The following is a 12826-nucleotide window of genomic DNA, read 5'->3' as shown; positions in this document are numbered from 1 at the left end:
TACCTTCTTCAACAAGGTCTCATCCTTTAATCCTTCTCAAGCAGTCCTACCAAGTGGGCACTAAGTATTCAAAGATATCTATAGGGGCTGCTCCTATTTAAACCACTGAAGATACTGACTTAAATACCCTTGCCACACACCAATCACGATATATTAGAGGTTGGTGCTATGGTTACTTCTCAGGAAGTCACTTATTCCCTGGGATTTCCTTCATGTGAAACCACAAAGCATTTCCATAAAGATTGTAAAACTAATTTATGAAGGCAGGTGGCCTCTGGAAACCTGGGGTGATGTCAGAATACCAGAAACCACTTGATGTACATTGCAGGAAAGTTTTACCAATATTGGTTTACCATGTTCCAGTAGTCTAGAATAATCTTACACATTCAGATTAATTCTATTTTTACCTTTCCCCAGAAGGGTGACTAGTTACAGGAGCCAGCAACATCTTTGATACAGAACTACTTCAATGTGACATTTCAACATGAATAGAAATGACTTATTTACTTAATCCTAATTTGAATTGTTTATATAAATTTAAACGAGTGTATAATTTGTACAGTTAATAACATTGTATAGTGTTTAAAATACTTATAATTTCACTATATGTATAATTTAAATACCAAAGGCATTGATTGGTATGGCTTGGCATTGATTCTATGATTATTTTGCCACTTACAAAAGTAAGAGATTAAATGTCCTACATGAGCTCTTCAAGTGAAAGAAAACAGAAGCCAGGACCAGGCTCCCCATCCTTCCTGGATTGGACTTTTAGTTTGCTGCTGTTTAATTTAAGAGCAGATATTTTTCTGTCTAATTTCAAGAGCAGTGGGATGACTTGATATTGCAGAATCTGTGAGCTCATTCATGTCTGCTTCATGCATACTCACTGTATGTGTATTTCACCTGTTCACAGATTAAGGTTTAACACTTGTGCTTCCCTTTTTAATGAGCCAAGAAAAGAATACATTTACCCAATACTGGAGATGTCCTTCCTCACATGTTCTGGTCCAGTTAGTTAGATTCTTTGGTTGTTGGTTTCTTTTCTTAACTTTTTATTGATTCTTTGAGGATTTCATATCATGCATCCTGATCCCATTCATCTTCCTGTCCCTTTCTTTCTGGCCTCTGCCCTTGCAGCCTGGCCCACAAAATAAAATTTAAAAGAAAAACCAAAAATAAACACAACCAAACAGCCACCCCACCCAAACAAACAAACATTTTTTTCTAAAATAGTCTTATGCAGCCCAGCCTGGCCTCAAGCTTGCTATGTAGCCCAGGCCACACTGAAATTTTGATAATTCAGGCTTCCAACTCCAAATATCCTAGGATCAAAGGCATGACCCAATGTACTTGGTTCATTATCCAGGTTCTACATTATTTGGTGCCTTCACCCCCAAACCACCTGCATCTCTCTAAAGAAGACAAACAATGGGCAGTGCCAACGGCTCTGCTTGCCTAGTGCTGGGGAAAGATCTAGTGGCATTTCTATCATGAGTCTTCTCTAAAGGTTTATAACTCAGTCATAAATACTTAGCCTGACAGAAACTTACCCTGGAGGGTCACAGGCCCATAGAATATTATTCATTTATAAATTTTACTGACTTGCTTGAAATTGTTTTAACTGCATTTATCCTTTGTGATAGGAGGAAAAATAATGGCTTCATAGTTCAAGACAGTTTTGTCCTCCTATGAATCAATACAGCATTGGGATACATGAAAAAAGCCATTAGAAAGGGACCACTGAGAACAGATAATAATTCTTTCTTTAAGAGAAAGGCTTGAGGGCTGGCATTATTCAACCACAGATCTATTAGCACAACTTAAGGGGAAAAGTGAATGTTATGAACTATTGATTAACTCCCCAAACCATCCTGTTTGCTGTTTTTCCATCCACACAGGTCTTATGGAAGTCCATGCTTGCAGTGCTCTGGCCATTCCCTTAGTAGCTACATAAAGAAGGCAGGGAAATGAGCGAGAACAGTGGTGGCTCTAGGCTGTGCTGGTCCATGTGTGGCTGAATCTGCACTGCTCTGTACACCCATTTCTGGAGGGAAAATGCTTGTTTGGTGCCTGATTTTTAAAATATGTAGGGCTTTTCAAAGCAATATAACTTCCACTAAATCAGTTATAAAGCAGGTGTTTATCTGTCACCCTCTCTCTGTAGTGCCTGTTATCCAGTACACCAGAAGACTGCAAGCATTTAGACACTGAACAGAATAACCTGAAACTAATGGTCAAATTCATTGAAAGAGGTTGGTCATGGGAAACAAAGGTCAAGACAAAGCATTGAACTAGGATTTATAACTGAGAACTCTGATAAAAATAGCCTAAAGTCATATAATTGAACACAACAAAAACATGATCGTAACTCCTAATGATTCTGAATATACTTTGAAAAGGAGCCGCCTACATTTTGTCCTTTAAATGTAACCACTGAAATTGAACAAAGAATTCTTTTTAAGCATATAAGCTTATACTTACTAATAGATTTTTCTGATTCAGAAAGCAATGTATCATTTAGAAAATTTGGAAAAGAACAACAAAAAAGCAAGGGAAAAATATATTCTGAATTTTTTGTATGTGTGAATTCATGAGTGTGCGTAGTTATATCTGTGCAAGTGCACCTGTGTATATGTGCATGTGAAGATCAGAGGCCAACTTTAAGTGCTGTTCCTCAGGAGCTTTTCATCTTGCTTTTGGATTCTGGGCCTCTCACTAGCCTGGGGCTTGCCAATTCAGCCCAGGGATCTTCTTACTGTACTGACTTTTTTCTACTATAATGAAAGAGCATATGCGTTCAATGGGTGCTATTAACATGATTGTTCTTTTTTTAAGGTCTATTTTATTTCTTTAATTATATTTCTATGCCCATGTCTGTGTAATGTATGTAGCTTTAAACATAAGTGCTTTTGGAAGCCAAAGTGCCAGATTCTCAGGTGCTACTGTTACAGGCAATTGTGAGCCACTGTGTAGATGCCAGGGACCAAACAGGTCCTCTACAAGAGAAGTAACCAGTGAACCATCTTTTCAGCCTCATATTCTTGTTCTTGTTGTTGAACCCAGTTTAGTCAAGGAAGTAATGAAAACCTGAAATAGTCATAAGAATTAAGAAGCCTCTCAAGGGAAAAAAAATGCCTTTTACCCTCAACCCCTCCCATTGTTAGATTCTTTGAGTTTGATTGTTACCCTTTCATGATTAATGGATCCTTTCTTCTTTTTCCTACCTTTTTTTGGTGGCCCTAATTAAATTATTAATTCATACCCTATTTTTTCTTCTAGGTGGAACCAATAAATATTTTATTCTTCCCATTGCTGGAGGGTCAGTTTCACTGGTGCTTCTTATCCTAATTATCATCATCATCATTTTTTATAACAGGTGAGTAAAGCAACTTAACCTGAGTCTTATTTGTCTTGAATAATTCTAATATTTAAGGTTCTCTACGAATAACCCACCAACTTTTTCAAGCTGACTCAGGATTCGTGTGTGTGTGTGTGTGTGTGTGTGTGTGTGTGTGTGTGTGTGTGTGTACATGTACATACTTATAAATTTACTAATTTTAAGCGACAAGAAGCAGGGACAGTAATATTATAGACAAAAGCTGGAATCCTTCACTTAAGAATTAATAGAGTTGGCAGTGTGCCCTCATAGTCTAGCAAATTCCTTTGTTCTATCTCCATCTTCCCTTTCTCCTCCACCATGGGATGAGCTGTCAGTTGAGAAAGTTTTGTATGAGGGAGCTGGAGTGGGCAACAGAGAGGGAGGAAGAAACCGGGAAAAGATGGGTAAAGTTTTACTCATTCATGAACATTTTCTACTGCAATGTGGCAAATAAGAGGTAAGGAAGCTTACCTATGTATCAGCAGGATAAGTGGTTTGATAGCTTCCAAAATAAGCTGTCTAGAGATGTTAAATGAAGTGACTTATATAGGAGGTGGAAGGATGACCTTAAAGAGAGGTTGAGGTTCTACTGAAGCTTCTTACTTTTTACTGTATTTTGACATAGAGAAAAATTCTAAAATTTTCTTAGTTGGCCCTTTCTTTCCCTTCTAGTTCCCCCATGAATCCTACTGATTTGTCTTGTATTTCTCATACTTCTTAACTTGGATTGTATTGGATAACTTATACTATATTCCAGCTGAAGTGTTCCCTGCTCAAGTGAGGCAGGGCGCACTCTTTGAACATTAATATTTTTCATGTCTGGAAAAGCACAGGCATTTAATATGGTTGTTTTGATAAATGAATAAATAGAATTTCACTCTTCTTTTGCTGATAATTAACACACACACACACACACACACACACACACAGAGAGAGAGAGAGAGAGAGAGAGAGAGAGAGAGAGAGAGAGAGAGAGAGAGAGAAACACACACCTACTAATATGGTTCTCTAACAGGTTTATATGTCTCCATATACTATCCCTGACCCCTACCTCTTTCACTGTCACTTGATTTTAATACTCCTTTCACTTCCTCCAACTATGCTCTCTGATACACTTTCTCCTAACATATTGATTTTACCTGCTTACTTTGAAAGTAGAATTGGTGATGCAATTCTCCTGACTGACACTTGTATTATCTTCCTCCAAATACCAGATTAATCTTAGAACTCATTAACCAAGCCATTGAAGGTACCTTGCTTCTTGATCTTAGTATCTTCATTCATATTTTCCACATTGCTACTCTGCCTAGTGTTGAATAATTTTGTTAAAACTGGAACACACACACACACACACACACACACACACACACACACACACACACACACACACACACTAATACACCTCACTTCTTAAAGGAGAATAATTTTGCTATGAAAATACAGCTTCTCTATTTTGGCTACAGTCTTGTGCTTCATTCGGCATGCAAGACACTTGTCCTTTTTCCTCATGCCAATGATTTGTCCTCTTTTGATTTTCCTTCAAATAGACACGATGTCACCATCTGGAATATCTTGTCTTCCTTTTCTGCCATTTCTTGGATCTTACTTTGTATTTTAATTCTTGTTGTGATTGCCATCCCTTCACGTTCATGATAATCATAATGCAAGGATTTTATGATTTTCAATTTTAACAATCAATTGTATTTAGAACTATTATGCCTAAATAGTGCATATTCAATAGGTATCTGTACAAGCACTTTCAAACACAGGGAAGTTTTACCTTTTCTCAGAAATTACCAAATTGAGATAAAGACCCCCAAGTGTTAGTATCATAGAAAATTCTATACTACTCCACCTTGGTTTATAAAAAATGCAAAGGGCAGAGACCACAGAAGGAGTACATAGGGACAGGCAGCTCAAATGAAATGATGAGTGGCAGAAGGGACCTCTGGAGGGTCACAGATGTTGGACATGATAGGTTTTGCTTTATGAAATTGCATTACTTTTACCTGAACAACTAAATTGAACCAGAGAGCATATAGCCTCCCCTGTTAAATGTTATAAAAAGATTAGTGGGCTTGACTGAATAATAGTAGGTGCAAAGCACAAAAGAAAGGGCACATGTTCGTCCTACCTTACCACAGGTCTGTTTTACTTGTTACTTCAAATGGAAATGCTCTGAAAACTGACCTGAGGGTTATAGCAATAACCCGGAATCCTGTGCTTTACTGTTTAGAATAATGCTGCAGCTTCAGATGTGCTAAGTTGGACAGGTGTCAAAGCAAATCCTGACTTTACACTTGGCACCTAGTCACCTGTGATTCTGATGTCTTTAGAAACAATTCCTCTGCTTCTGGTTTGCACTTGTTACATGTAGAGATGAAAACGATGACAATAGTGAGTGAACATGATCAGGGAATTACAGAGTGCTGCTCAGAATGAAAGGAGCCAAAGTTTATTCTTGAGATGGACAGCTGTCTTTGTAAGGTGATATTTAATATTTAGTGATAAAAATGTTGCTTATTTGTACATCTGGTAAAGATGTCCAAATTATGTAATGTCATGATATACTGGAAACTCTCCTATTTTAGCATTGAAAAACAGTCACATACTGGGAAGTACCTTATAATTAGGCAAACCAGGACAACTGATCAACACATGCAAACTTTGGTGTAAATACTAACTATATTGTAAGGATAAGAGGATGGATAATGAGAGATACTGACTTCTTGTCTAGCAAATAACACAACACAAGTCAGATAAAGATCTTTGAGATCTAAATCAAGTTATCTTTCATTCACCACATTGTATGTTCTAGTCTAACCTATTGGTAAACCTACACGGACAGACATGTACAAATATACATATTCAGAGACACATAAACATATAGGGACACAAACACACACACACACACACACACACAGACACATATAGACACACAGACATGCAGAAACACACACACACATACAGAGACATACACAGACAGAGACATATAGACACACAGACATGCAGAAACACACACACACAATCATTTATTATAAATGACAATTTACTGGCCAGACGCATAGTTGCAGCCGATAGCAGCCATATCACATATTTTCTTAAAGAATAAATATGAATTGAGTTTCATAAGCTTAGGAAAATATTTATGCATCATACATTTATAGATAGAACGAGTAAATAAACTGAGGATTAATTTTTAAATAACAAAATCAAATAAATGTACATAAACAGATAAGATTGTGATGAGGTAATAGGGCTACTTCCAAGTAATTTCAAGTACTCATTAAAAGTAATAGCCATTACCAAAAAGCTTTTCTTTGTAGAGAGAATGTCTTGATTTCAAATTTTCTACAGAGGAGTTGAAATTATATCTTTAAACAAAAGAAAGAAAAAACCTCACTTCTTCTGTTTAATCTATTTCTGATTCAGTTTGGTTAGAATCTTGTCTGAACACAGGAGGAGGGCCTAGGCCCTGCTCCAAGTGATATGACAGACCTTGAAGATACCCCATGGAAGGCTTCTCCTTCCCTGGGGAGCAGAAAGGGGATGGGATAGGGGATCTGTGGGGGGCAGGGGAGGAGGGGAGGGAGAGGGAACTGGGATTGACATGTAAAACAAACTTGTTCTTAATTTAAATATAAAAGTAAAGATAAATAAATAAAAACTTGTCTGGAGAGAGATGACAAAGAGAGTCATGATACCGCCATAACAGCTCTTTCAATATTCTTGGCTGTCGTTATTTTTTTCTTTTGAGATTTCTAGCAGAACTTTGGTTTTCCTAGGTGAGTGTGTTGCACACTGTGTCTCTGAAAGGTCTGTTTGTTCAGGTGACTCAGAGTGGGAGGAGTTTGTTCAGGAGTCGGGTGGGAGGGCAATGGCTTTTTTTTTCCATTCATTTATTTAGCTCATAAATAAAGTCATGCACAATTATGATACAGAATACAGTATTTCACAATGGCATGGCTAAATTAAACCAATTAACATGTTATATCACACATATTCATCATTTTTGTTTTGAGAACACTTAAAGTATACTATCTCACAACTTTTAAAATATAGCATATTGTTATCAACCATATTTATCATGCTCTCAGTAGATCTCAAGACTTCACAGAGTCCATGCCTCTTGTCCAACTGCAGTTTTATATCCTTAAACCAATCATTTCCCCATTGTTAAAAGACCCACATTGAAGCCTAATAGCCACAATTCTGCTCTCTGTTTCCATAAGTTCATCATTTCTAGGTTACACATAAAATTGAAATTGTGTGACATTTGTCTTCCAGTGTATCACTTATTTTTTTTGGCAAGCATATAACTTTACTACTTACTAAAGATGAAATCAAATTTGCATGCACAGGTGAGCACTCATTGAAACACCTTGGATTCATCACATATTTGAGTTTCAATTAATATATATATATATATATATATATATATATATATATAGAGAGAGAGAGAGAGAGAGAGAGAGAGAGAGCAGTAATGGCAATATGTTATGCATCAATAGCAGCAACAGCTTTTCCAGGTTCTGCAGACATTTGAACAAAATTGTAGAGACATCTAGCACACTCCATTAAAAAAAACAAACAAACAAAAAAAACAAAAACAAAAAAACAAACCAACAACAACAAGAACAAAAGTAAATACAAAATCCCAGAAAACAGCCCAGTTATGTTACTCTTGTGGTACTTGGCACCATTTGTTTTTTAAGTTAGCTTCTCAGTCATCATCTGGGAGGAAGCCATTCTGAGCAACATCATTAAAAACAGCTCTGATAAAGCATGGTCACTACTATGTATCATATGAGTGAGCACATATCATGTTTGTCTTTTTGTGATTGGGTTACCTCGCTCAGAATGGTTTCTTCGAGTTGCATCCATTTTCCTGCAAATTTCAAGATTCCATTGTTGTTTTCTGCTGAGTAGTACTCCATTGTGTAAATGTACCACAATTTCTCTATCCATTCTTCAGTTGAGGGGCATCTAGGCTGCTTCCAGTTTCTGGCTATTACAAATAATGCTGCTATGAACATGGTTGAACATATGTCCTTGTTATATGAATGTGCTTCTTTTGTGTATATGCCTAGGAGTAGAATTCCTGGATCTTGTGGTAGACTCATTCCCATTTTCTTGAGGAGTCACCATACTGATTTCCACAGTGGCTGTACAAGTTGGCACTCCCACCAGCAGTGGAGGAGTGTTCCTCTTTCTGCCCATCCTCTCCAACATGAACTGTCATTGGTGTTTTTGATTTTAGCCATTCTGACAGGAGTAAGATGGTATCTCAGAGTTGTTTTGATTTGCATTTCCCTATGACTAAGGATGTTGAACACTTTCTCATGTGTCTTTCAGCCATTTTAGATTCCTCTATTAAGAATTGTCTATTTAGTTCTGTACCCCACTTTTTAATTGGGTTGTTTGGTGTTTGGGGAACTAGCTTCTTGAGTTCTTTTTATATTTTGGAGATCAGCCCTCTGTCAGATGTGGGGTTGGTGAATATCTTTTCCCAGTCTATGGCTGCCGTTTTGTCTTGCTGACTGTCTCCTTTGCCTTACAGAAGCTTCTCAGTTTCAGGAGGTCCCATTTATCAATTGTTGACCTCAGTGTCTGTGCAACTGGTGTAATGTTCAGGAAGTGGTCTCCTGTACCGATTAATTCAAGGGTATTTCCCACTTTGTCTTCTAATAGGTTCAGTGTAGCTGGATTTATGTTGAGATCTTTGATCCATTTTGACTTAAGTTTTGTGCATCTAACTGCAGTCTTCTACATGTCTGCAACCATGGCTTATGGAGGGCAATGGCTTTAACTTCAGCACCACTACTAACCAACCATGAGATCCCAGGGATGTGGCTATTCCCCTCTGAGCACTTTCTGCCTCTATTAAAGCATTGATGAACTCTAAATAAAACAATGCATCCAGGTAATTTAAAAGACCCAGGAGATTTTATGACACTTCAGTCAATTATTTTTGTCATCCAATAAATTACAATGTTGTCATGTTAAATAAGTTTCAATTGTAGAAAACTCTAAGTCCAATAGCTATCTGCTGTTTTAATACTAAACCATTATATAGTATCTTGTAAACCCTGTGATTAAAACACCATGTAGCTTTCCTTCCCATCTACAAGCACATTGTAGAAGGTGTGTTATTCTTTTCATTGCTGTGACAAATGCCCAGAATAGAAACTCTAAGGAAGAATGGATTCATTTTGATTCATAGTTTGGAGATCATAGAAGCAAGAGTATAAATCATCTGGTCATATTGTATCCAGTCAAGAAGCAGAAGAAAGTGATTCCTGGTGTATCTCCTTGTTATTGAGCATTTAACCCCAGCCAGTTGGATGGTAATGTCTACATAGAGCATGAGTCATCTTTCTTCAGGTAAAACATTCTGAGAACAAAAGTCATACCAGAAATATATTTCCATGATGACTTTAAATCTAGTCAATCTGACAATCAAACCATCTCAGTAGAAAGTGTAGACTACTTATTCACTAGGTATGCACTTGCTTGGACCCCACAGCAAGGATTTGAGCAGTAGGTATAGCTAGTGCAAGAGTACAGTGTCTTGATATTCTTTGCTGAATTTGTATTCTAGAAGGAGAAGAAGACAGGTGAGAACACCACTTAAAGAGCTCAGAGAAAAACCAAGTAAGGTAAGTTGATTGTCATTGCTCCAATTTGTTTAAAAGTCTCCTATAAGAGCTCTTCTATTTTCTGTTATCAATCTCATTGCTTATTTCCCTTTCAATGAACTTGCAATGTCATTGCTTGCCATCAAGTATAAGCTAGCTGAGGAAACAGTTACCCTCTTATTGTTAATAATTTTCAAGCCAGTATTTAAAAATTACATTAGTGTAAAAAATACTACACACCCATAGCTCTAGCTCTTGGAAAGCTGAGACAGGAGGATTGTGAGGAAAATAATAGAAATTACACTGATATAATTATAGGCATCACTACATGTTACCAAAATCTGCCTTATGTGTTTCCAACACATTGAACAAAATTGTTTGTTTAAAACAGCAGTCATCTGTTCTTTCATGATTTTGAGGATGGAACTAAAACAAAAAGAGCCATGAGACAGAAGGCTACTTCTTAGGTAAAATTGGTCTAGCACTTTTCTACCAGTTTCTGGTAGCTTCCTGTGATTCTCCACAGCCATTGGCTTGCAGATATGCTTTTAAATCTTCTCTGTGTATTCACATGATGCCTTATCTGTGTTTGTCTGGATCTCCTTGGCTGTAATAAAGACACTGGTCAAACTGGACTAAAGGTTGATATTCCTTACTTAAGTACAACACATTAACTCTATCTCTTAAATTTTGGGAGTGTGCATGTGCATATGAAAGCAAGCTTTGTTGCCAATATGCACACGTAGGGGGGCCAGTGGTTTATGACGTCTTTTATCTCCCTCTGTAGATCTCCACGTTATTTTTTTCAGATACTTTATACTTTTACTTGTAAATACTTTGGTGTGAAAATACTCTTTATTATATTATTATTATTATTATTATTATTATTATTATTATTATTATTATTTAGAAACAATCTTATTTTACATACCAATCCCAGTTCCCTCTCCCTCCCATCCTCCTATGCCCTATGCCCTCACCAACTCCCCCATCCCACTCCCATCCACTCCCCAGGATGAGGCCTTCCATGGGGATCATCAATTCTGTCATATCATTTGGGGGAAGGCCTAGGGTCTCCCGTGTGTATCTAGGCAGAGAGAGTAGCCCTCCATGGGGAATGCTATTTTTTGGACAATATCTCATTGACTGAAAGCTTGCTACTTTTAATAGACTGGCTGGCCATTAACTCTCTGAGATCTTCTTGTCTTAAACTCCTAGTACTTGGATTACAGAGATTTGTGCTCATGCTTGCTCACAAAGCACTTTAGCAGATAAGCCACCCTCCAAGCTCCTTAGTGTTAACTTGTCTGCAAAGATCTTATTTTCAAAACGTGAAGGAAGTTTTGTAAAGGATTTTTTAAATTATTTATTTATTTATTTATTTATTTATTTATTTAATCTGTATCTTGGTCCCAGTTTCCCCTCATTCCTCTCCTCCCAGTCCCTCCCCTACTGCCTCTGTTCCCACCCCCATCCGTTCCTCCTTCATTTCTGTTAAGTAAATGGCAGGTTTCCCTTGAGTATCTTCAAAAGTTGGCATATCAAGTTGCAGTAACAATAAGCACCTCCCCATCCATTAAGGCTGGGCAAGGAGACCCAGTACAAAATTAACTAACCTGTGTTCATAAGGCCTCACAGAGACTGAATGGACAACCAGCGAGTCTGCATGAGACTGACCTAGGTACTCTGCATCTGTTACAGCTGTGTAGCTTTGTCCTCTTTTGGGACTCCTAACAGACACTTTTAAAGAGGTACCTATTCAGTTTAATATAGAGAATAACATTATTTTATGCCATAAGATTATTTTGAGGGCTAAATCATATTAAACTACATAAATGACTCAGAAGCATAGTCCACACAAAGAAAGGTCTAATGCCTGACTTTCATTGGTATTATTATCTTTGAATTAATTTTTAATTAATAAATGTTCAAATTGGCTATAAAATTACAGATTTTCACGTATGTTTCAGGACTGTAACTATACAGTTTTTCTTTCTTACTCTGCTTTGCTCTGCCCCCTACTGTTTAATTCAAAGGATGGAAATTTCCTTCTGTGTTTGCATATAAAAAGGATTTTTTTAATGTTCATTGTATCTAATTTTAATTCAGACATTTCTCTTTTAATAGAATATTACTACATTTTTTAAGTTTTACTATAAAATATTTCTGGGGATTGAATGATTTTATGCCTCTCAAATTCACATATTGAAATTGTCAAACCTCCAGTGTGAGACTATTTGCAGGCAGAGCCTTGCAGAGGTGACTGGGTTGTAAAGGTGAAACCCTCATTAATGAAATTAGTGTTCCTATAAGAAGAGATGGGAAGAGTTTTGAAAGTCAGATACCTTTGTTTGTTTATTATTGTTCAAGAAAAGATTTGAGACAGGAAGAAAGAAGATGACCATCTGTAATTCAAGAATCAAGCTCTAAGTTGATATTTGACCTTAGACTTTATATACTTTAAAATTGTGAGAAATAAATGTTTTGTTTAATTGAGTCATTTAATCTATACTATTCTGATATATAGTTGCCTGAATTAAGACAAACGTTTTCTCAAGTGCTATCCAAAATTACATCAATTTTTCTTCATGTTAATTACTTGCAGTCGAGTTCTACATGGCTAAAATGACAAGTACTAAAAAGTCTCTGACAATCTGATATGTGTGCTGCAGACTCTTAATAATCTATCAAATTAATTTTCCTCTTTTATGAAGCATTGGTCTTTGGAAAATGTGGGAGGGTGTTGTTGTTTTTGTTTTGTTTTGTTTTTTTCTGACTGGCACATGGTTTGCTTCTTGGAATCAAG

The 12826-nt window shown here is 36.8% G+C and overlaps 1 protein-coding gene across 1 annotated transcript in view; it reads left to right on the top strand.

Moving 5' to 3' along the window:
• Positions 1 to 12826, top strand: part of Cd226 (CD226 molecule) — a 70240-nt gene that overhangs the window by 53622 nt on the left and 3792 nt on the right. Inside the window, exons 4-5 of the mRNA XM_035439068.1 lie at positions 3283 to 3379; positions 9984 to 10041. Coding sequence (XP_035294959.1) covers positions 3283 to 3379; positions 9984 to 10041 — 155 coding nt within the window. The remainder of the gene's footprint in view (positions 1 to 3282; positions 3380 to 9983; positions 10042 to 12826) is intronic.

Source organism: Cricetulus griseus, chromosome 2 (assembly GCF_003668045.3).
Source record: "Cricetulus griseus strain 17A/GY chromosome 2, alternate assembly CriGri-PICRH-1.0, whole genome shotgun sequence".
Taxonomy (NCBI): domain Eukaryota; kingdom Metazoa; phylum Chordata; class Mammalia; order Rodentia; family Cricetidae; genus Cricetulus; species Cricetulus griseus.
This window is presented reverse-complemented; position numbering and strand designations above follow the sequence as displayed.